The 26,370-nt window shown below is 37.6% G+C and overlaps 1 protein-coding gene and 1 long non-coding RNA gene across 2 annotated transcripts; both read right to left on the bottom strand.

The window, feature by feature from the left end:
- Nucleotides 1-393: 393 nt before the first annotated feature.
- eEF1beta (elongation factor 1-beta) lies at nt 394-10,564 on the bottom strand. The gene is made up of 4 exons (XM_076206151.1): nt 10,377-10,564; nt 3,505-3,724; nt 3,167-3,359; nt 394-614 (listed from the first exon to the last, which is right to left on the bottom strand). The coding sequence occupies exons 1-4, from the start codon at nt 10,457-10,459 to the stop codon at nt 460-462; spliced, it is 651 nt and encodes a 216-aa protein (XP_076062266.1). The 5' UTR covers nt 10,460-10,564; the 3' UTR covers nt 394-459.
- Nucleotides 7,423-10,370, bottom strand: LOC143037626 (uncharacterized). Its single transcript, XR_012967491.1, has 2 exons — nt 8,791-10,370; nt 7,423-8,736 (listed from the first exon to the last, which is right to left on the bottom strand). It is a non-coding gene; the product is annotated as an uncharacterized LOC143037626 (long non-coding RNA).
- Nucleotides 10,565-26,370: the final 15,806 nt, after the last annotated feature.

The following is a 26,370-nucleotide window of genomic DNA, read 5'->3' as shown; positions in this document are numbered from 1 at the left end:
AACTGCCTGCTGTGGGAGTTGCAACTAAGGCTTTCTGGGATCATCTGCCTCCACTATCCCACCGTTAGCTTTTTGTTTGTTGGCAAGAAAAATCAATATCTATTATCTAGTGGGAGAGTTATGTAACAATACTATTAATCTCTTGTTTCTCCACTGCATTACCCAAGCACACTTGGAGGCTATTAGGTAGCAGCTTTTCACTTCCCATTTTCAAAGCCAGTTTTGAGACCTTGCCTCATCTAGGCAGGAGATAGGATGTAATACTTAAACAGGGTTCACAAGAGGTACGGAAAACCTAAACCCACTTATATGCTGTGAATCCCTGTCTCCCAAAGGTTAACTTAATGTTGTAATGTTAAAACTATATTCTACAGGTACAAAAAAACTATCATGTATTGTTCAACAATTTATTAAAAATATTTTTTTTTCAGAATGGTAGTTCTGCATGGCAAACAATTCCTACACTTTGTTAAAAGCTGCAATATCCACAGACTGCACAAAGTCTTCATCCTCCTGGATTTTATCTATAAGGTCGTCTACAGAAATTTTTGCATCTTCAACAGTGCATAAAATCTGTAGTTTCATGATGCCGAAGGCCAAAGGTGCTAGCTTACCTGGAAAGTAGAAGAAATAAAAATTAATTTCTCATCCTAACCTGTCAAAGGTTACTCCTATTGAATAATACATACACACACCAAGGGCTTTTTCCCCCTTCCAAGGGAGATAGCCAAAGTCAAAAGGCAATCAACTCTCACCCATTTCATCCCCACATACTCCACCTCTCCCTCCCTCTTTTCTTGGCTCCTCCTGGATGATGGATCATCCCTGCATCTTGCCCACTGCTATGGGTCAGAACCAATGTAGCAAGATGCAGCACAACAGCAAGGTTGCTCCATTTAATTGGCAACCCTCCCCCTCACCATCCCCTCATGCAGAAAATGAGAAAACGGGGAGAAATCCTTTTGGACTGTGTAAGAGTATCATTCACACGTACTCCATGCCACCCCCATCCCCCTCCCGCTCCCTTCCGTTCATCACAGCATCATCCATACACAATCATTCCCCACTCACCCCTATCTTCTCTTTTCTTATTGAATCGTATGGAAGGATTTTAATTGAGAGGATTAAGAGAGAAACAGTAAGTAGTAGAAAAATGGGTATGTTTCAAGAGGAAGTGACATGTGCAAGAAGATGGCATGTGAGAAGAGGAGGATGGGAGGAAATAGAAGAGAAATGAGCATACAAGGATTGCAAGGTAGAACTGAAATGTAAGGCGAGGTAAGAAAATTTCGAGTGTAGACAAAATGGGGAAGAATTAGAAACATGAAGATAGAAGAAAGTTTTAGAAGGAAGTAAAAAAAAAGATGAGAGGGAGGGTGGGAGGGGTGTGGAGTGTATTTAGGGATGAAATGGGTGGGAGTGTTTTTATGCCTTTCCCTTTTTGGCTACCTCCCTTGAAAGGGGGAAAAAGCCTTGGTATATGTATGTAAAAAAAGAGGGGTTGGGTCAGGTAGAAAGGAAAAGGTAAAGGGTGAAGATGGGAAGCATATTTTATGTATTTGTTGAATGTGGAGGAAGCTTGGGAGGGAGGGATTTTGGCAGTGGGAGCAACTAGTAAAGAGAAGAAAATTACAGAAATATAGGAAAAGATGAGGTACACAGCACTGAAAATTATGAAAGCTGGTAAGGCACTTGGGAAAACTAGGCATTATGTGCAGTGTGACAAATGTAGGAACAGTTAAATTGGACTGGCTAGTAAGGTTGTTTAATGTGTGCCTAAGGAAGGGGGAATGTGCCATAGGACTTGAGGAATGCTTGTAGTTCTATCTTACATAGGAAATGGGGACAAACATGCATGTTAGTTTTATGGGGATCAGTTTGTTGTGGGTAGCTATAAAGGCATATGTGTGGTTATTCATTGAGAGGATTAGAGGAGGTGTGGATTTAGGAAATGCTGAGGGTGTGTGGATATTTTTGTGATGAGGCAAAAAGAGACATTTTTGGCCAAATATCAGGTTGTCTGGGGCTACTGTGGATTTAGAAAAGTATGACCAGGTCAACAGGGAAGCGTTGTGGGAGGTGTGGGAGATGTACAAGACAAGGGAAAGCTCTTCAGGATAGCCCAAAACTTTTACACGAGCAGTAAAGCTCGTTTTAATGTTGGGAATTGTGAGATCAATTGGTTTAAGATAAAGTCTGGACTAAGTCACCATAGCTGTCCAATGTGTACATAGGTTGGTACAGGAAGTATGTGCATGGGCAATGGGTATTGAAGATTGCTTGTAAGAGTGGAAGTGGAAGAATAAATGTAGCAAGTTTCTGAGCTCAATCCAAAGACCATCTACAGCCTTGTTAGGACAGCATCTCTTTCTGGAGGTGGGGTTGAATTAAAGACCATGGTACTACGTCAAACTTCTAAACTTTCATTCTCATCTGGACCAGCAAGGCGCCCAATCGCAGCCCCGTATGCACTGGTAGAATGAGGGTATGCCATGGTTCTATTTAGTTTTGTTTTACTGTCATAAACTCCCCCTCTCAGATAGTAAAACGATGATACCTCTTTCCAAAGGGTTAAAGATGGGAATTCAATGAAGTTTGCCCTTACAACAAACTTGCTAGCTGCCATGCAGATCTTGAGCTGCTTACAATCCATACTTCCACAGCAAGTGGCACTGCTCAAACCCATTTGGCCAGCAAACGTACCTAGTATTCACATACATACATATATCAAAGGCTTTTTTCACCCTTACACAAGGGGTAGCCAAAAAGAAAAAGCATAGAAATCACTCCCACCTATTCCATTCCCTACATATTCCACTCCCCTCCACCCTCCCTCTTAAATTGGCACCTCCTGGATGATGGGTCATCCCTGCATCCTGTCCACTGCCCTGGGTCAGAAGCAGTGTCTCAAGACACAACACATCCATAGCAAAGCCACTTCATAAAATCGGCAACACCCACCTCTCTGTCCCCTCATGCAGAAAAGGAGAAGACAGGGAGGAATCCCTTCAGGCTGCATCAATTTTTTCTCGTACATACATCACCCCCCCATCCCCCTCATGCATCACAGCATCATCCATACACAACCCTTCTCCATTCATCCCTATCTTCTGTCCTCTATTCACACAAGAAAATTATAACAAAGCCAGCATCTATTTATACTTACTTGCACCCCAAACGAGGCCATCCAGTTCAATGGTTCGAACATGTTCCTCCATCACCTTCATGTCTGTTTCATCATCCCATGGTTTGACATCCAACATGATTTGGGATTTAGCAATTGGGCCTGGCTTCTTGGCTTTCTTCTCAGCATAGGCAGCCAAACGTTCTTGCCTTACACGCTCTGCCTCTGCGTCCTCCTGCAAAAGAAAAGCCAAGCTTCTTGTACATTCACCGAACAGGGTATGCTCCATCCCTCAGCACAACACAAAAGATTGTAACATTCATTTGCTTTCCACAACAGAATAGCCACCACAGGTCTATCAACAACTACAATGTACTTACCTCATCATCAGAGCCAAAGAGATCTACGTCATCGTCGTCATCATCGTCCTGTGCAGGTGCAGCCTTGCAACCGAAATCCTTACATTCTCCTGGGAAGGAGGAGCGCTGAGCTCCATATGAATCTATGTGTGTGTACCAGCGTAGAGCATGAGTGTACCTGCTTGCTGGGGCCTTTCCAATAGCATCATAAACTCCAGTGTCAGACTTTGTGGCTGTGTGTCTATGTTAAAATGCATGCATATATTTTGCATGCATGTGTGCACATTCAGGTAGTAGGTATGTGTGTGTGATTACCAGTGAAGCCCCACAATGTTTAAGCAGTTCACACGTTGGGACAGAAGAGAATGAGGCCATGTAGATCCCACAGATTCAAGGTATATAGTTGTATATATTGTGATGTATTCAAAGGAGATGGGGAAAAACAGGAGAAAAAAAAAAAAATTAATATTGATCACAAACAACATGTAGGGTCAGCACATTTTCCCATCAGATACTATCTAGCAAATGTACAGAAAAAATTCACAGTTAATATATATATCATCATGAAAGTGCTATGACTCTTACTCATGCAAGCCCTCCATACTGATACTAAAGGTATTAAATAAAAAATATTAGTTTTAAATTCTTATTACATCAGAACTAACCAATCTGTCATCACAATCTATTGTTGTTAACTACCTAAAATACAAACTACCTGATAATATGGGTGCTTATATTCCATTATCAAAAGATTTTCCAGTTCTTATGCTCTTCTAATTTAACGAAGTATAATACCCGAATTAACTACAATGAGATTGATGGTTCTTTACTTTACAAGCATGAAGGTGCACCCATAGGCATTCAGACACAAAGGTCCTGCCAGTAGAAAAGAGTATCACCACCACACTGTTCATATCCAAAGTTCACAAATACCTTACACCACCCAAAGGTACAGCCTACCTCTGGACAGGCCCTAGGATAATTGATCTCAGACTCGCAACTCCTAATGCTTTCCCACAATTCAACTCTAAGTGAAGACTACTAACTTGCATTTCCAACCCCAGAACAAAGCACCCTATCCACATTATAAACATGTACTGTATTTACAGGGGTACAGGACATACCCTCTCAACATTTGTGGAAAAAATTTAGGCTTTTTTTTTTACCACACATTTATAAAAGTATATTTGAAGTGGAAAATGTATGATTGTGATACATTTTAAAATAATTTTGCAGGGGAAAATGTACAATTCTGTGAATGCTTATACAATATTGGAATTTTATGGCATAAAGTATTAAATCATCTATTGTGGCTTTATATTATCCTTTAAAGAACATTAAATTTGTCATAGCATAAGCCACACATTTTAAGTAACAGATTTAGTGTACTTGGATTCTACTATCTTGTCTGATGGCACACCAAATGTCATATGATCTTGGTCTTTATTTTCTCCATGTGGAAGATCAACATTCGTTTCTATTCTTGCATTAATCACATACCTGTGAAACTTGTCTTCACATTTAGGAGACATTTATTGTGTTATTCTAGTTCTAGCCCTGATGCAAAGCTTATTCCTACTCGTAAAACTGGAGCACCACGATGATGACCCGCTAAATTATTTTGGGGGATACTGGAAACCAGTTTTGTTGATCTAACACCCATGATGGACTCATTGATGTCTGTCCATAGATACTGTACGAAAATAAAAAACCTCATTTAACTGTGCTAAAATAATCAAAATTTAAACCACGATTTTTGCTCTGGATTTTTTTTTAAGAAAGTATTGGGCTTAGTTATAATTATCAACACACTAACCATGAGCAAGTTCAGTGGTTATTTTTTTCCTCTACTTACATATTTGACCCCACAGAATACAGTTTATAACAGAAATCACTAGTAAAAAAATCAACACAAATGTAATACTGAATGCAAACACTTTCAGCTTTCAAATAAAAGATTCATGCAAATTGACCAAAAAAATACACTACTACTTTGCATAGAGAGAGAGAGAGAGAGAGAGAGAGAGAGAGAGAGAGAGAGAGGAGAGAGAGAGAGAGAGAGGAGAGAGAGAGGAGAGAGAGAGAGAGAGAGGAGAGAGAGAGGAGAGAGAGAGAGAGAGGAGAGAGAGAGGAGAGAGAGAGAGAGAGAGGAGAGAGAGAGGAGAGAGAGAGAGAGAGGAGAGAGAGAGAGAGGAGAGAGAGAGAGAGGAGAGAGAGGAGAGAGAGAGAGAGGAGAGAGAGAGAGAGGAGAGAGAGAGAGGAGAGAGGAGAGAGAGAGAGGAGAGAGAGAGAGAGGAGAGAGGAGAGAGAGAGAGAGGAGAGAGAGAGAGGAGAGAGGAGAGAGAGAGAGGAGAGAGAGAGAGAGGAGAGAGAGAGAGAGGAGAGAGAGAGAGAGAGAGAGGAGAGAGAGAGAAAGGAGAGGAGAGAGAGGAGCGGAGAGAGAGGAGAGAGAGAGAGAGGAAAGAAAAGAGAGAAGAGAGAAGAGAGAAGAGAGGAGAGAGGAGAGAGAGGAGAGAGAGAGGAGAGAGAGAGAGAGAGAGAGAGAGAGAGAGAGAGAGAGAGAGAGAGAGAGAGAGAGAGAGAGAGAGAGAGAGAGAGAGAGAGAGAGAGAGAGAGAGAGGGGGGGGGGGGGTTAGTTTACCTTGAAGTTTTTATACTCCAGACCCATCATCTATGTTAAGGACATGATTGGTGAAACGTGCAGATACATTATTTAATGTACCAAGACATTCAAAGTGTTTCTAAAAGTAGAGATTGGTAGCCCTATACCAGTATCGAGACCTTGCTCCTGGATCTGGAAACTGTATCTGACAATGTCAAGAATTTTGTTCCCCCATAAGCAGGCTTCTTTCTTGACTGGTCCTAGCCCAGATCACCAGCAGCCTGTAAGTCAATTACAGCATACTGGGACTTAGGATCCTTCTGCTACAACCTCTTCTTCCTAGGTTTCGATGGACAAACTTGTTTTCATTCTTCTCTTCTCCAAGTAGCAAAGTACTCTGGCATTCGCAGTACCAAGTTCTGGACCCAGATCACTTTGTACCCACATTTTCATATAGTACAACCAGGCCAACAGCAAAGTCACCTAGCCTGCAGGGTTTTGACTTCTGGGCACAGCTTGCAATTTTGTGAGTGAATTGACTTGTTACGGTTCTGGGTCTTGCCCTGCAAGCATCTTCCTACGAGGCTTTCTTTTGTCAGTGTCATACACCGTCTTGATCTTGAGAGCCAAAACCCTTTTCAACATTGATTTTGATCTTCAGTGTTGTGGTAGGGAATAGGTGTTAGCTTCAGTGTTGGCACTTTATTTCCATGAAATGAATTTGTTCCCTCTGTTTTGTCTTGTTCCCCCACCTTCTCTTCCTTTTCTTTCTGCTTTGTCACACTTGACTCCCTGTGGATTTGTGTAGCTGTGAGTGCTGTCACTTGTGTGAGATGGTGTGCAGCAGCAACAGCTGATGGGCTGGGAGTGACAGCACTCTCTCTTCATGCTTCCTTTCATATGCCTGATTGTCTCCCCTTCTCTGCTGCGGCCCTCTTCCATTTGAAACGTTTGTAAGTGTTTGTAGGCAGTAGAAAACCATGGAGCAAAGAAACAGTGGTACATAGTAAATGTCAACACAGCCACACCGACCACACATGCATCCCTACACATATTATAGCAGGAAATTATGCATTCTCCCTTCTTGCTCACACACCAGTTCATGTCACATGCATTATCTAAGGAAATAATGCAAAATGTGGAGCAAAGCCGTAGTCAACACAATAACAAGCAAGATATACTGTACACATTCATGTATTCTGATGCAGGGTTGTCAGCTTGCAACATTTCCATTGAAAGGATAACCATTCTTGGTGAAAACTGCCTTACCAATTTAAAACTTCCACATGTTCCCAACATTTGAAACTATTTCCAGCAAGTTTATTTTTTTTTTCATAATTTCTTTTTTAACTCTACAAAGTGGACCGATGTCCTTAAAACTTTACAATTTTTTTCAGTTGGTGGAAAAAAATATTGTGCAGCGGTCCATTACCTCCTTTACACATGCTGTGACATTTAGTTTAAACCTAATGTCACATCCCTTTATCACATTTCAAACATAGGTTTGAACTCTGCAGGAAATTTACCATAATATGCTATTGATATACCATATCCTAACTACCTCTGATTCAGATCAACTGTGTGATTATACCTTGGTCAAGTTATAAATTTCCATCTTGTCAGTAATGGCTAGCAAACAGTACAAGCAATCTGCTGCAAGTTTATGATAATAAACTATGATAATTTGGTCAGCTTTCAATATAACTATTGGTAAAAACAAAATTTGTGCCTAGGAGATTGTTCATCCGACACCATAAGCCTAATTTATAGCACTTCCCCCCATTTATATGGGCACACAGCAATTTTATCTAATGAATGAATGAATGAATGAATGAATGAGAGAGAGAGAGAGAGAGAGAGAGAGAGAGAGAGAGAGAGAGAGAGAGAGACCCCATATAGTAATAAGGTACATACACAATTCTTTTTTTTAATCAATTTTTTCTTTATGGTTTGGGTAATGCCCCCTCCCCCCTTCAACTATACAAGAAATTTCCAGGAAATTAGAAAATCTTGACATTACCAATGCAAGGCCAAGAAATATCTCCATGAGAACATGTTCCCCAAGTGGTCTATAACTATGTATACACAATATGAAATTTTAGTTAACACATTTTTCATCAAGAATGATGGCACATTCCCAAATTAAAAACAAGAGGTTTCATTTTGAAAACCTTATTTCAATGAATGTGCAAACTGGTTTTCACTAGTTCAACTAGTCTTAGAAAACCAGGAACCATGATTCAAAACTTTTTGCTGTCCAACACAAATATAGTTTCCAGGTACCCTGCCCCATGCCATTTAGACATTACTGAAATCATCCAGCCTTCAACCAATTTTTTTTCAACTTGAAAAATACCATAAAATTATTAAAATTTCATCTTCATATAATATTACTAATGCAGTATCTATATACAACTTAAATCATGGATTTGTACCAAGAATAATGGCTCCCCTCCTAAAACACTATTCCACAAGGGATTGTTGCCCTCTAAATGAAGTGGCTAACCCTGCCAGGGATGCAACATACCTTGCTGATTTACTTCCGACCCTGGCAGTATGCAGAATACAGGGATGTCCCTTAGTTTACAAGGAGCAAATATCAAGGGGAAGCAACTGATGGGTGGGGACAATTGCATGCCTTTGCTTGCTACCTCCCTCATTAAGGGGAAGAAATGGGGACAATTGCATGCCTTTTTGCTTGCTACCTCCCTCATTAAGGGGAAGAAGCCTAACAGTATATAAATGGATTGATATAAATCTTTATACCATTAGGTTCCTTCCCATTACCAGGGAGGTAGCATGTGCACCGATCAGTTGCCCCTTTCCCCCATTTTTTTTTTTATTCTATATTATTTGTTTCTGTTTTGTTATCATCTGTCTGTTAGATTCTCATTATTAGTTATATGTCAATTTAATATTAACTATTTATCCGTTTGTTTATTTAACTATACCTATGCATTTATGTATTTTATTTGTTATTTACATTATTATAGTTTTTATTTATCAATTTATTATTATTTCTAGTTTTTTCGCATCTGACCTAGATATGGACCAAAAGGTCTCCTGTCAGTATGCTCTGCCTTGGTAATCTCAGTTCCTTGTAACTGAAGGGTCACCCTTGCTCCCTGCCCAAGTCAGAGGCAATGCAGCAAGACAGCACATAACGGCAGGAACCACCGCTTTAATTGTATGGCAACTCCCTTCATCCCTTCATGAATCTCAAAACCAGATTTACAAATATTTGGATATGGTTTTGAGCTGCAAAAATCATAAATATAAACATTTAATTTACATAGTCAACCTCCCAAGATAGGAACTTTTATAGTTGTCAGGTTTAAATCTGCCTAGGGTAGGTTAGGTTGCATTTAAATTAAGGGATGGGATAATTAATTCACTATCTTCAGATTTCCAATTTTTTTAAGCAAAATCTTTAAGAAGCAATTAATGGTACAAGTTCTAATTTGAGTTCCAATTGTCCACAGTTCTACTCTTGGGGCATTATCATTATACACTTTCTTCGTGCCTAATTTTTAATAGTTTACATCAGGTACTTCATTTTTACCAGCAGACAGTACAAGCCAAAGACATTGTCATTTGTGTTTAGAAATGTAAAGAATTGTGAATGAGATTTTGTTTTCATTCAGTAGTAATGTTAATATAAAAAGGCAGTTGAATTTTTGGCTTTCTTTAATTAACCAGACACCAAAGTAAATCAATGTATTTGTAATTAAAACAGTGATTGCTAATATTAACAGGTCTTCAAATTAAATGTCCAAATATACTGAAAAATCTGTGTAAATATGTGCACTGTGAAACAATGTCAAAGATTGGCTTCTTCCAAACAGACACGTCCCACAGATCTCTCAAAACCTAAAATGAAATACAAATTCCTGCATTCTTACTGGGTAAATAGTTCATTAACACTACCCTAACCCGAGATATACTATCCTAAGCCAATACCCCCGACTTTGTACATCCCATACGGTTTAAAATCCTTGATCTTAAAAGTACTACGGATTCGTCACATCATTGCTATTTATGTTGGCCATATGCACACCTACAAGGAGTTTCGCACCTGCATGCCAATTGACTTCACAGAAAATTATGCCAGTTTTTCTACCGTTGTAGATGGATTAAATATGATATATACTCTTTAAGCTAGAGTGTTTTCACAAGTTTGTTTTTACAAATATCTGTAACGCTGTAAATCTTTTGGAAGCTATCGTGGATCCGCATGCTGAGTATGGGCATAGCACTTGTCTGAACTTGTTAAACAAACTTATATACTCACCCTTCAATATAACTTCTATCTGCCAGGTAATCATTTAGGGCTTTTACACCCGAATCTGATTTAAGGTCACCAAAATGAACCATAGTGATGAATTAAAGGGCAATGAAATAGCGCCCTACAGACAACCCTGCCTCCTCGGCAACAGTTGGACGGGTAAGAGACCAATGATCGTTCGGAAAGTAGAACTTCCAAGTTTTTTCTTGTATATATTAAATAATTTTCATATATTTTACCATTTTAGATATAACTATAAATAATGAAACATAAATCAAATGTAATGAATATGGTTCAGATGAAAAAAAATGTTTCCTAATTCAGACAGCATTTCCATTTTGCACAGCAAGTCGAAGTATAAGCCAAGAATCAACATAATCGGAATGAATTACGTCCAGCACGGTGTAGGTCCATGTGATTAATGGAACCTCTCTACAAACAAAAATTTATTCGTAATATAATGAAAATAAAAAATAAAATAAGCCCCAGTTTTCAATGAATAGTGATATAAGTGAAAAATATATTAATCTAGCGAAAAGCGTAAATTTCTTGACACGTTAGTTTGAATTTCCTTTCTGTATATGCCTCATCTCTACCGATATAATTCATCTGCAGTATACGGAGTTGGGTCTATGGTAATGGGGTACCATCTCTATATCACCATGTATCGGACTTTGTCAATTAATTCAAGGTGTCGGCCTGCACTATTTCTCCATATTTGTTCCAGAAATCGGCACATATGAGAGTAATTATACTCCAACACCTTTTGAGCAACCTCCCTTTACACATACACACAGAGGTCAGTATTAGCTCCAATAATGTTCGCTATTTGTGTGAATGACATGGACGAAGGTGTGGAATGTTACATAAGCGTCTTTGCAGACGATGCTAATTTGTTATAGAAAGTGAAAACGAAAAGGATTGTGAATCACTAGGGACCGAAACAAGGTTTGGAATTGGAGTCAGAATTGGGAAGTGGACTTCAACAAGAACTGTAGCATAATGGAGTTCGGAAAAAGTAATAAAAGAATATCAAGGCAATATACAGTTGGAACTAAGGAAGTAAAGAAAGTGGGATCTGAAAAAGACATGGGAGTAATTATCTCAAATGACTTGTCCCCTGATAAACAAATAAACAAAATTGTGGGAAAATCTTATAACTTTCTTAGATCAATATAAGTAGATTTTACCTATTTAGACAAAGAAATGGTTAAAAAATATCAGTCACAATAATAAGGCCTAGACTGGAAGATGCTGCGACATTATGGTCACCCAGTACCAAAAAGAATATAAAGAAAATTGAAATAATCCAGAGAGCAACCACGGAAATGGCCCCATCACTTTCAAACCTGTCATATGAGGAGAGACTGGCTAAATTGAAATTACGACTTTGGAACAAAGAAGAGAGAGAGGCGACCAACAGAATCATGAAAGGCATGGAAGTCCTTGATAGATAGGACTTGCTAAAATGGGATAAGAGAAACACAAGAGGACTTGAAAAATTAAAAAGGATAGTTATAGAAGACATATGAAAAGAAAAATAGTTTTCTACACAGAGTGGTGGACATCTGGAACAAACTGGACAAAACAATAGTGTGTGAAAAAAAACATACACGAATTTAATAGCAAACTGGACACTGCGAGATAAAAACGGGGTATCACGAGCATAGTTCCCCTTCCCGTAATATACTAGGTAAACTAGGTACACACACACACACACACACACACACACACACACACACACATACACACACACACACACGCACACACACATATATATATATATATATTATATATATATATATATATATATGTATATATATATATAATATATATATATATATATATATATATATATATATATATATACATATATATATCGGCAGCAGGTTTTCCTGTAGACAGATTTCAATAAAGAAAATAATAGATGCATTGATGATCTTCCTGTGTAGATTTTCAAGACGTCTAATTATAGACTTGGCCTCTGGGGGTAAGTTTGTTATCGCTGGTCCAAAGGACATGATTAAAACTCGACTTTTCTTCCATCTGAGTTTGAACCATGTCCTTTGGACCAGCGATATCAAACTTATATCCAGAAGCCAAGTTTATAGTTAGACGTCTTGAAATCTACACAAGAAGATCTGTTGGTGTTGTTTGTTTTCTGTACGTGTTGTGTTTCTTTCCATAATTTTGATGGCTTTGTGTTTCAGTTTTATAAGGAAGCCTAAAGGATTTGCTAATTCCTGGAAAGATTTAAATATATGGTTAAATTCATCCTGTAAAAATTCTTTACTACATATCCTTAGGGCTCTTAACATGAATCCGATGATTATTCCAGATTTGATTCTTGTACTGTGAGCTGAATAAAAATGAATGTAATCTTCTTTGTTTGTTGGTTTCCTATAAACTTTGAATTTTGTTCCGTTCCTTTTTCATCATTACAGTATCCAAAAAAAGGAATTTCATCATTTATTTCTTCTTTTAGCGTAAACTATATTTTTTCGCTCTACATCTACAGGAACTGTCTCTACTTCCTGACTGTGTAGTGGTGTACGATGTACCAGCTTGTAGTGGAGCCACGTCTTACTATAGGATGGTGTGGGAGATGTGTCTTCAGTTTCTGTAGAAAGGCATCCATCTGTCTTCTGAATATTCCACTGTGCGAGATCTGGTGTTCTTCAGGTAGTTCGGGGAGACTGTTGAAGAGCTTGGGGACCGCTTTAGTGAAGGAGTTTGCTCGGCGAGATATGATGCTACTGCTGATTCCTTCAACGTAGCAAGATCTCCCTCTCGTCCTTTCTTAGCTGAGTGTCACTCCAATGTTGGGGACGCGACCCTTCAGCGTTTTCCACGTGTAGATGAACAAGTACCGTTCTCTGTGCATATATATGCATGTATTTATAAGACAAATCAGATACCACAAGTGGCTTGAAGATTCAGACCCTAGACCTCCCATCGGTTAACAAGTGTAAGATACGGTTACATTAGTCAACGGATGGGTTGAATTACAACGACTCAGATGGATTTCGTCCAAGGTTGGGGGATTTGGGTTGGAATCCAAGCCAAGGACACCCAACCCAATATTGTTGTTGTAGTTCATAATTTGAAAGAGATCTGAGGGAGCAAACTGAAGATATATGTTAACAGCATTCATATTTACGACATATTTGGATATATATATATATATATATATATATATATATATATATATATATATATATATATATATATACACATATATATATATATATATATGCAACTTTGAAAGTATACAATTATCTTGAAATAGGGAAAAATATATGGATTGTATTGTAACAATAATCAAACAGTCGTTGACTACCGCTGTAATTTAAACACTGCTCGATTTTTATGTGCGAAAACTCTTCTCATCATCTGTTTAGTATCTACACTTTTTGAGGCGATGGAGTGGAATACTGAAGTTATCTATACTCCAATAGAGAAGGTACGATCACAAGAGGTGCTTTGGGATGTGAGGCATCCCAATAATATTAAGAAATAATGATGATATAATCTCTCTGATTGAGTCAGCCCTTCATTTACCATTTCCTGTGGATGACAAAGCTATTCTGCCTAGTACTCGATAATTTACGTGTGCTTGTGTGTATTTACGCAGCTGTATTTACCTACTTGTAGTATACAGGAAAAGGAGTAACGCTCGTTGGGCCCCGTTTCCAATTCTCTAATCATATCCTATCTAGCCTCAAATCCATGTACGATTTTTCCTTACTTTTTACAATTTCGCTCTTCACTTTTCTAGTCTAACGTGATCTCTTCTCTGCTGTTCCATGATCCTTCTGCTGACCAGATAACCAATCTTCTTGTACCTTTAAGAGTTTATTGATCTTATCTTCATTAGATGGGATCCTGGTCTCGTTTTCTTTTATGGTATTGATAAGATTCATTCTCTCGATTTTCAAAACCTTATTTTCCCGGTTATGTTGTTAAATTTGTTTTCTGCGACAGATCTGTGTTTTTTTTTTGTCCACGTTTTGTGTGTGTGTGTGTGTGTGTGTGTGTGTGTGTGTGTGTGTGTGTATTTATCCAATTGTAGGCCTATTCATCTAGGGAATCGTCAGAGAAAGTAGTAAGTACAAAGAACATTAGAGAAAACAAATATTCTAAAGCTACAAACGACCCAATTAAAAGAAGAAAAATAATGCAGATTAAAATCAAGAGAGACGAAATAGAGCAAAACTAGACAAGCTTATGGATAAAAGGCAAAGATGAGAGAAAAGAAAGAGAAATATGGATGAAAGAGAGGAAACTATTCGGAAATAAATAAACGAATAAATGAATAAATAAATAAATAAATAAATAAATAAACTAGGAAGAACACACACGGAAGATGGTATACTGATAGATTTTCTGAAAGACGCAGGGAAAGAAGTCCATTGTAAATTAGTTTAGTTGTATATCCAGTGTTTGAATCAAGAAAGCGTTCCTGAATCTTGGTGTAATGCTATAGTGATTTTACTTCATATAATAGGAGACCAGAAATACTTCAATAACTACCGACCGATTAGCTTGTTCATTGGTGGAATAAAAAAAAAATAACAAGTTCTCTCACTAATATCATACCAAGTTGATCCAATATAGTTTGTGTGCCTGTATAAGCCAACTTTTAATATAACCGGTTCGCGGAGCTCGTGAAATTCCAAGAACAGGTTCGTATGAACCCGTAAGAACCTACTGAATCCCACCACTAAACTTGTTATCAAAAGTATATAAAGTGTTCTCCAAGATCCTTACAAATAAACTAAGTCAAGTTTCAGATGGAAAATGAACCATGCGAACAGGCAGGCTTTAGACACGGATACTTGAATCTAGACCATTTACAGGCGGTGAATTAACTAATCGTGAAAACGACAACTTAAATATACCTTTTCTTTTGTAGATTACGAAAAGGCATTTGACTCAGTAAAACAAATAGCAATACTAAACTCGCTACGCAAACAGGGTGCAAACGTACATATTATAAGGTTTTTAGAAAAGGTTTATGCGAAATGTATCACTGTAATTTGACTACATAAAGATACATAAAAAATAATAATCGAGAAAGGAGTACGACAAGGCGATACACTTTCACCCAAATTATTTCAGCTTGATTGGATGAGATTTTTAAAAGGTTGAGTTGGGAAAAGAAAGGTTTGAAGACTGGGGGCGAATATTTTAATCACCTAAGATTTGCAAATAGCATTATTTTTATTTCAGGAAGAGCGGGGGGGACTTACAGTATATGCTGAGTGACCTGAACAAGGAAAGTCTCAAAGTAGGTTTAAAATGAATAAAAGTAAAACGGAAGAACTGCTCAACACAAAAGTTCAAAGTAAAGATATTATAATCAATGGTGAGTTTTGAAGTTGAAGAGTATAATTATTTAGGCCAGATGATGAAAGTGACTAAAGATTATGATAATGAAATAAAAATGCGTATTGTAATTGGTTGGAAAATGTTTGGTAAGTATAAGATCATGAGAGGCTCTCTATCTTTATGTTTCAAGTGCAAAAATTAAAAAGCAATGCATAATGCCAGCCATTATATACAGATGTGAAACTTGGAAACTGATAAAGGGGATAGAGTGCACAGAGAAGAATGGAGAGATCAGTGGTGGGAATAACGCTGGAAGACAGAAAGAGATCAAGTTGGGGAAGAGAGCAGACTGGAGTGAAATATATTGTGGAGGCGGGAAAAGAGAGGAGGCGGAATTGGACAAGTAAGTTAGCGCGAACGAATGATGAGCGATGGAGTGTGTTACTGAGTGGACACCGCGAGATGGAAAACGTGCAAGAGGAAGACCAGTTAGAAGGTGGAGAGACGAGGTAGAGAATCTTGCAGGAGTGACGTGGCAAAGGTTGGCACAGCCGTGTGAGTCATAGAATGCTATGAAAGAGGCCTTTGTTCACCAGTGGACTCAGGATGGCTGATTGACTGATTGATAGATAGCTTGATTTATTTATTCATCTATTTGATTGCGGCATACAGGAAAGGAGCAATGCTCGTTGCGATCCGTCTCCTACTCTCAAAATTATCCTATCTAGTTTCAAATTCATGCACAGAAGTAACTTAATCTAATTCCTTGATTTCCAATTACCATGTTTAGATTTGAATTCATGTAGGCTATTGTTCCATTTTGGGCTATATCACCTTCTAAGCTATTCTAAGTATATATGCATCTATACGGAAAAAATTATCTCCTCACATCCTTTACACATGTAGTCTTTCTTGATTTGTTCTCACAAGCCCATAAAGCCCTCCTCTCCGCAATCAAGACATTTCTTCTGGCAATGTGATTTATCGCCTTTAGTGACCACAATAATGTAATCATATCACCTCTTTCTCTTCGATCTTTCGAAGTTGGCAGACCCAATGTTTTTAATCTCTTTTCATGGTCTATTTGCCAGGCTGGAGAGCAATTCTGTTGTTGTCATTTGTATTCTCCTGATGTTGTTTATATTCCTCACTCAGTATGGGAACCATACTACTGAAGTATTTTCTAGTCTTGGACGGATCAGGGTTTATATATATATATATATATATATATATATATATATATATATATATATATGTATGTATGTATATATGAGAGAAATTCGCTAGTAACAGCGACATCAATCCAATAATTTTTATGACAGTCACATGCAGGATTCGAACCTACTGCCATCGGCCACCTATAAGATCACCTTTACATAGTCATAGCCCACTACACCAACAGACACTTAAAAGACTAGAAACCTGGAATCAAATTGATTCCCGAGGATAGGAAAGATCACTAATCTGCGACCCCAATTCCTGTTTTACACAAGGCCCAAGTGCACCAGTTGGCAAGGGGTAAGGATCGGAACAAATCCCTTTCACGCTTATCGCCATAGTATCTATGAGAGAAATTTGCTAGTAACAGCGACATCAATCCGATAATTTTTATGACAGTCGTATGCAGGATTCGAACCCACTACTATCGGCCACCTGTAAGATCAAGTGTCTGTTGGTGTAGTGGGCTAAGGGTCTGTGAAAGTGATCTTACAGGAGGCCGATAGCAGTGGGTTCAAAACCAGCTTGCGACTGTCATAAAAATTATCATATCATATATACATATATGTGTGTGTGTGTATATATATATATATATATATATATATATATATATATATATATATATATATATATATATATATATATATATATATGAGAGAAATTCGCTAGTAACAGCGACATCAATCCAATACTTTTCTGACAGACACTTGCAGGATTCGAATAAACTGCTATCGGACTCCCGTAAGATCATCTTCACAGAGGGTTAGAGCACTACACCAACATGCTCTTTAAAGCCTATTTGTTGGTGTACTGGTCTAACCCTCTGTGAAGGTGATCATACAGGAGACCGGTAGCAGGAGGTTCGAATCCTGCATGCGACTATCAGCAAACATTGTAATAGTTGGTGCATCTCTCCCACAATCCTGCTGATATGTCTGACATGTTGCCTTTTATGAACACTTCCAAATCTTTCTCTTCTTTTGCTTTTGCTATTAGTTCACTTCTCAAGGAATATTTTAAATATGGTCTTTTGCCACTACTGCCCATTTCCAGTGCTTTGGATTTTATGGTATTGTAATTAATTTTCCATTCATGCAAACATAGTGTCTAGATATTTTTGCAATAAACTAGTCTTTCTGGTTTTTCACTTTCTCGAGATTTTTGCATCACCAGCATAGCCTGTTGTACCTTCCGTCATGTCATTGACATAAAACATTATTGGTACAAACACTGAACCTTGTAGAAGTCTGCTCGGTACTGCTCTCCATTTTGACACATTATCCTTTATTACTATCCTCATGTGTCTTCCTTCAAAACATCTTTCATCCATTCGAGTAGTTTCCCTCTTAGTCTTCCAACATATTCCAATTTCTACATAAGTCGACTGTAAGGTACTTTATCAAAAGTCTTCTATAGGTCGAGGTGCATACAGTCCACACACACACATTCTCGAGTAAAAATTTAAAAGGTTCCACACACATCACATGAGCTTCCAAATCTGAAACCACACCGACTGTCGGGATGTACATCTCCTCGAAATATTTGATTCATCGATCTTTCATAATCCTTTCACATAATTTCACAATATTTTCTGTTATATTCGTAATATTTCTCCATTAACATTCGCACTATAGAAATATAGTCCATCGTGGTTCTTGTAGTCCTGAAACCACACAGATACCCTTCCAGTTTAACTTCTGTATAGGGGATTAATTGGCTGCATAGTATTTTCGTATGTACTTTGTATAAAAAGCCTACTAAGCTTATTCTTCTATACTTTTTGCCTTTTTGCTTTGACCCCTTTTTATGAGCTGGAATAATTATGTTTTTCTTCATTACTTTTGTATCTCTCCCTTTTTTTCAAGCAAGTCTTACAAGATTTTTTTCTCTAAAGTTCTCCTCCAATCTTAATTAGTTATACTGGGATCTTATCACAGCCTGGTGCTTTATCATTCTTCAGGCTCTTAACAGATCTCACTTCTTCCTTTTAGTACATGGTGTTGTGCCTTCGTTTTCATCTATGTTGCGTTTACATTCTTCTAGCGGGCTGTTTGGTTTTCGCCTAATTAGAAATCCATTGAAGTAATGCTCTCATTCATTCAATATTTCAATCCTCCCACAAGCCATTCCACTATTGTTCTTTTTCAGCATACTACTCCAGGCTTGAAACACTTTTTTTACAGTCTTATTTTTTTATTCATTATTATTATTATTGTTATTATTATTATCATTATTATTATTATTATTATTATTATTATTATTATTATTATTATTATTATTATTATTATTATTATTATTATTATTATTATTATTATTATCATTATCATTATTATTATTATTATTATTATTATTATTATTATTATTATTATTATTATTATTATTATTATTATTATTATTATTATTATTATTATTATTATTATTATCATTATTATTATTATTATTATTATTATTATTATTATTATTATCATTATTATCATTATTATCATTATTATTATTATTATTATTATTATTATTATCATTATTATCATTATTATCATTATTATTATTATTATTATTATTATTATTATTAATTATTATTATTACTATCATTATCATTATTATCATTATTATCATTATCATTTTTATCATCATTATCATTATTATCATTAGTATTATCATTATTATTGTTATTATCATTATTATTATTATCATTATTATTATTATTAACATTATTATTATTATCATTATTATCATTACTATTATCATTATCATTATTATCATTATCATCATTGTTATCATTACCATCATTATTATCATTATCATTACTATTATTATCATCAATACCATCATTATCATTATTATCATCATTATTATCATTAATATCATTATTATCATTATTATCATTATTATCATTATTATCATGATCATTATTATCATTATCATTATTCTTATTATTGTCATTATAATTATTATTATCATTGTTATTATTATTGTCATTATAATTATTATTATCATTATCATTATTATTATCAATATTATTATTATTATCATTATTATTAGTATTATTATTATTTTTATTGTTATTATTATTATTATTATTATTATCATTGTTATTAGTATTATTATTATTATTATTATTATTATTATTATTATTATTATTATTATTATTATTATTATTATTATTATTATTATTATTATAATTACTAACACTAGTATTTCTATCATTATTCCCGTCTTGGGTATTGGCTGCATGTTATTGTGAGGTAAAAATCAGCTCAGTAGCATTTAGCTGATACTTTAGGGCAGTGTTTCACAAACTTTTTTCCAGTACGTGACCCCTTTCAGTAGTACCAAAACATACCATGACCCACACCTTTGTATTTATTAATGCTTATTAAAAATTATTTAATCATACATTTTAATGAGAAGGATGTGCTTACTTTCTTGATAAAAGCAAATCAATACGCGGGTCTGTGCGGCTGAATGTACATACATACAGTTGGACCCTCCATGACCCCCCAGACAAAGGCTCATTACCCTTTGAGGGACCATGATCCGCAATTTGGGAACCCCTGCCTTAGGGTCTATATGGGGCGCCCCTACGGATCAAAGCCACAAGTAATTTTCTCTGTTTGAGGACATATCTACTCACAGAGAAATTATTCTATTATATTATACTGGGTCGTAAAAAGTAACTAAAATGGGGCGGAGGATAGGACTGGGCATTCTACTCTCTGTAGCCCTAGAGGGCAAATTCTTAAAAAAAAAAAAAAGGCATAAAAGAGTCTGAGTGGAATTTTCCAACCAGAACCCTAAGGTATAAGTCTTTTAATGTGTGGGGGAGTGGTACAGATGAAAGTAAAAGGGAAGAGATAGGCAGTATGTTTATGAGAAGAAAGATGAATGTGTTAGCTCTGAGTGAAATTAAGTTGAAAGGGAAGGGTGATTTTGAGTTTGGGAGTGAGAAGAAGACGAGGAAGGGAAGGGGTGGCTATACCAGCAAGTGAAGATATAGGTAAGTGTGTGGTGAAGTGGAAGGAGGTTCCTTCAAGGTTAATGTGGATGGTGAAACTGGGAAAGAAGATGTGGGTCTTTGTAAGTGCATATGGGCCTGGTAGTCCCCCAAATCAGGCTCGCCCAAAGTGGCTCGACAAAGAAACTGAAAAAAGTATTGCTAAAAAGAGACAGGCTTATAAGAAATATAAGTGCTCGGGTGCATCTAATGACTATGAAAGTTATGTATCAATACAGAGAGATTTAAAAAAGACAATAAGAAAAAGAAAACGACAATACGAAATGAACATCGCTGAGAAATCCAAAGAAAATCCCAAAGAATTCTATAGTTACATTAGAGATAAAAAGGTTGTTAGGAATCACATTGGTCCACTATTATCTGCTGACGGTCAACTTGAATATTCAAATGAAGGAATGTGTAATCTCTTAAACAATTATTTTAGCTCGGTATTCGTAAACGAAACACCTCAAAGTGAATTCCAAACTGAAACCTGTGAAAAGTCTGGGGTAAACTTACTCACTACGGTAAATATAACAAAAGAAACAATTAAAAGGTGTATAGACAAACTCAAAGTTAATAAAACACCAGGGCCTGACGGCTGGCATCCAAGAATCTTAAAGGAAATGAAAAATGAGATTGTTGTTCCATTAGAAATTATTTTCAAGAAATCCATCATATCCGGAGATGTCCCAAGAGAATGGAAGCTAGCTAACGTTACTCCCATATTCAAAAAAGGTGACAAAAAGAAACCAAATAACTATAGGCCTATTAGTTTGACTTCGATCGTAGGAAAAATAATGGAAACTATCATTTAGAAAGTAACCGTTTGATAAATGATAGCCAACATGGTTTCAGACGGAAACGTTCTTGCGTGACTAACTTACTCGAATTCTACAACACAGTTGTCTCGAATTTTGACAAAAGAAACAATATAGATTTAATATATCTAGACTTTGCAAAAGCTTTTGATACCGTCCCACACGAAAGACTTCTTACTAAATTAGCTTTGCATGGAATAAGTGGTAGCCTATTAGGTTGGACTAGTAATTGGTTGAAAGGTCGAAAACAGAGAGTTGTTTTAAATGGAAAAAACTTCTGGATGGAAAAGTGTTGCAAGTGGAGTTCCTCAGGGTTCCGTTCTTGGGCCACTTCTATTCATAGTATATATAAATGATATAGACCATGGACTAAAATCTACTGTTTCCAAATTTGCTGATGATACAAAACTATGCGGAGTGGCAAATGATCACTCAAACCAATTAGATATTCAAGAAGATTTAGATCAATTACAGCAATGGTCTGAAAAGTGGCTAATGAAATTTAACACAAGTAAATGCAAGGTAATGCACATAGGTAAAAATAACAGCAAATACGATTACAAGTTATTTGGAAATTCGTTAACAAAAGTGGATAGTGAAAAAGATCTCGGCGTAATTATCAGTAACGACCTCAAATCATCCAAGCAGTGTATTTCAGCCTCTGAGAAAGCAAATAAGATTCTGGGATTGATTGCGCGATCTTTTGATTTCAAAAGTCCATCACTCATTAACAAGCTATATAAATCGTTAGTTCGTCCACATTTGGAATATGCTGTTTCCGTATGGTCACCGAATCTCATTAAAGACATTGACAGACTGGAAAAAGTACAACGGCGAGCCACAAAACTGATTCCAAATATCAAAAAGAAATCATACGAAAATCGACTTAAGCACATGAATCTGTTTTCCCTAAAAAAGCGTAGACTCAGAGGTGACTTGATACAGGTCTTTAAGATTTTAAAGGGAATTGACAACATCAAAAGTGACCAAATTTTCACATTGAATGAGAATCAGACAATAAACAATGGTCTCAAACTGTCCGGAAATAGATTCAATTTGGAAGTAGGTAGAAACAACTTTGCCAACCGTGTAGTTAATGAATGGAATAAACTTCCTGCACAGGTAGTGCAATGTAGTTCAGTTCGAAGCTTTAAGAATCATTTAGATAAATACCTAAGTAAGATGCTGTAATTATTATAATTTATGTTATATTATTTGTTTTTGTTTTGTTATAATTTGTCTGTCTGATTTTCATTTATTATTAGTTATATGTCAATTTATTATCATTTACTATTTACCTGTTTGTTTGTTATTCAACTATACCAATGCATTTATTTATGTATTTTAATTGTTATTTACATTGTTATAGTTTTAATTTATTATTAATATGATTTTTTTTTTTTTTTTTTTTTTTTTTTTGCATCCGACCTAGATATGGATCAAAAGGTCTCCTGTCGGCATGCTTTGCCTTTGTAATCCTTTGTAATCCTTTGTAAGTGTAGAAGAAAGGGAGGCTTTTTGGATAGATTTAAATGGATGCATAGAGAGTCTAGGGAGAAATGTCACTATAGTCATCTACAGATCCAGAGGTCGAACGGGGTAGTCTAGATGGAGTTCTTAGGCCTCTGGAGTAATTTTCTCGAGGTATCCTAGTATAGTTCAGAAAAATGAAAACGATCGATGTTTAGAGAGGTCAAGAGCTTTGTGATCCTTCTAGGGCGATATTAAGGCATAGACAGGACTCAGCCCAGGCTATTCTATCCAGTGGTGGGGTGATCTCATTGATATTAAGGGAAATAGGGACATCGACAGAGGAGGCGGGAGCGAGAAGGTCGAAAATCAGGAGATTCAGGACGATGACGTCGCCTCTAAGAACAATAGTAGCGCTGTTGCTATAGGGATACCATCGGATTTTTAGCCATGTCTGCCAACGCTGACTCAACCTGGCCTGATTTGACCTGACTTGACCTTAAAAAGCAGAGAACTCATTCATTGAGAGCTGGTGGTCTGAGTCAACCTGATCTGAATTGACCTAATCCGACCTTAAAAAGATAATTGAGAAATGGTGGTCTGACCCAACCTGACCTGACATTAAAAAAAGAAAAGAAAAAAATCATTTACCGAAAACTGCTTGTCTGGAGTGTTTGTGCTCGTGTTGTACTGTCCCTTGTTTGATCCTAGGCCGCAGACATTCTTTGGCTCTGCAATCGTGTGACCTTTGATCTGAACGTTTTCAAGTTCCCCCCATAAAAAAAAATATATCCCTGACCTCTTTACGGTCAATCTGACCGTGCCATAAGAAGTTCAGCTGTTTTACGTGTATAATATCGTTTAAAACACGACACTGAAAAGTTTCTCGTTGGTGGAAACACAGAGACCATACCCCATGAGTGAAGTTTTTTTTTTATATACAAGCCCACCGGCTGCGCCGGCCCAGCTACGCCGGGGGCCTTGGCCTGCGGCGCTGCGCCTTAGGCGCGGGCGCTGCGCGCCCTGGGCTACGCCCCTTTTTTGGAAAATAAAGAGTTCTTCTTCGAGTTCTTCTTCGAGTTCTTCTTCGAGTTCTTCGAGTTCTTCTTCGAGTTCTTCGAGTTTTTTTCGAGTTCTTCGAGTTCTTCGAGTTCTTCGAGTTCTTCGAGTTCTTCTTCGAGTTCTTCGAGTTCTTCGAGTTCTTCTTCGAGTTCTTCGAGTTCTTCTTCGAGTTCTTCTTCGAGTTCTTCTTCGAGTTCTTCGAGTTCTTCTTCGAGTTCTTCGAGTTCTTCTTCTTCGAGTTCTCCTTCTTCTTCGAGTTCTTCTTCGAGTTCTTCTCTTTCGAGTTCTTCGAGTTCTTCTTTTTCGAGTTCTTCGAGTTCTTCTTTTTCGAGTTCTTCGAGTTCTTCGAGTTCTTCTTCTTCGAGTTTTTCGATTTCTTCTTCGAGTTCTACTTCTTCTTCTTCTTCGAGTTCTTCGAGTTCTTCTTCTTCCTCTTCTTCGAGTTCTTCGAGTTCTTCTTCTTCTTCTTCTTCTTCTTCTTCTTCTTCTTCTTCTTCTTCTTCTTCTTCTTCTTCTTCTTCTTCCTCTTCTTCTTCTTCGAGTTCTTCCTCTTCTTCTTCTTCGATTTCTTCGAGTTCTTCTTCTTCTTCGAGTTCTTCTTCTTCACCGTAGTTGGCGGTGTAACCGATTTACCACCAAACGCGAAGGTGTGACCGAATTACCACCGGACGGCGTAAGCAACCATTAAATTTTTTTATATATCAAGCAAACATGAAGACACAAACATACATGACGCTGTGAGAACGTTGCCTCATACAGGTGTCCGGGGCACCACCAGCCGGGGACGCCCTCTCCTGACACATGGGCCGCGTCCCCGATCCCCTTCAGGAACTTCCTCCGCCCGTCGCCGATTCGGACACCCACCAAGGTCGGAGCGAATGGGGGGAGGTCGACGGACTCTCCGAGGTGCCTCTCTCTCCCCTCAATAAGGGCAATGTCATCGTGTTCCTTTTCCCGACCGCCCGGGTTCGTCCAAGGGATGCCTATCCAGGGTCAGACGCTGGAAGGGGGTTAGTCGTCCTGACGGAGGGAAGCATACTTGATGAGAGCGGACACCCTGAGTCGTTGAGACACACCCAAAGTGCGCCAGCCGGAATGCCCCTCTTCCTGCCCGCGCCTTCGATGGGCAGACCCAAAGCGTCCTCTTCGGGGAGTCCTTCTTCTGAAGGAGTCCAGATATTCCGCGCCGGTCGGTGGTGCTTGAATTTGGCTGTCAAAAGGACATTCGTCATTAAGGCCCGATCTCTAGGCTCCGATGATAAGCATGATATTTGCCTTGTTGTTATAGAGATAGAGGACTTAAATTTATTGGGCCGAGTAGCAACAAAACAGATGGGAATCGTAGTGGATGAAACATTGAACGCTGTGAAGCCCTGCAAAGCAGTTTTCAGTCATATCAAGGCTGGAAATCGGTTGCGTGATCAATGTCGCAAACTTTACAATGAATTCCCGAATAAGTGGTATCCAGAATTGGAATGTCTCAAGGACTTCGAAGTCAAGATGGAGTTCAAGTCAAGCACTAGTCATCGTCATTGTTTTGCAAGGCAAGACCCGGACCTTTCACCATCCAAGAGGACCTAGAAAAGGCATACGAGGATGAAATTACCAATGGAATGTGGATAATTTGACTCGCCCCAAAGGAATTTCTTCTTCTTTGCTCTCTAAGTTTTTGGATGTATGAGGGTTGCCATGAAATGGAGCAGTAGAGGTAAACCAGCTTTGGTTGTCGGGTCCTGCCGTGGAGGTGCTGTGTCTTGCTGCATTGCTTCTGACCCGGGCAATGGGCAGGAGGCAAAGATGGCTCTTCTTCCAAAAACAGCTAAAATGAAAATGTTTTGTGTTGGGTGAAATATGAGTGCATGCCTAAATTGGTGACCCCTAACCACCTGTGTGATTGGTAGGCGTTTTGATATATGCATGTACAAGCTACTACGGGAATTTGGGGGGACCCCCCCTATACTTTGTTCTTCCTGGGGAACATACGTGCCCTGACGACTGAGACTTTACATGCCTACGTGCTGCCCCGGGGCAGAATTCTCAGTGCCTCCCCCTTCATTATTACTGCCCTCCCCCACAATCCCTCAGGCTTGCAAAATAGTTAAACAGA

This window comes from Oratosquilla oratoria, chromosome 22, assembly GCF_046742065.1.
Source record: "Oratosquilla oratoria isolate Oo_2021 chromosome 22, ASM4674206v1, whole genome shotgun sequence".
Lineage (NCBI taxonomy): Eukaryota > Metazoa > Arthropoda > Malacostraca > Stomatopoda > Squillidae > Oratosquilla > Oratosquilla oratoria.
This window is presented reverse-complemented; position numbering and strand designations above follow the sequence as displayed.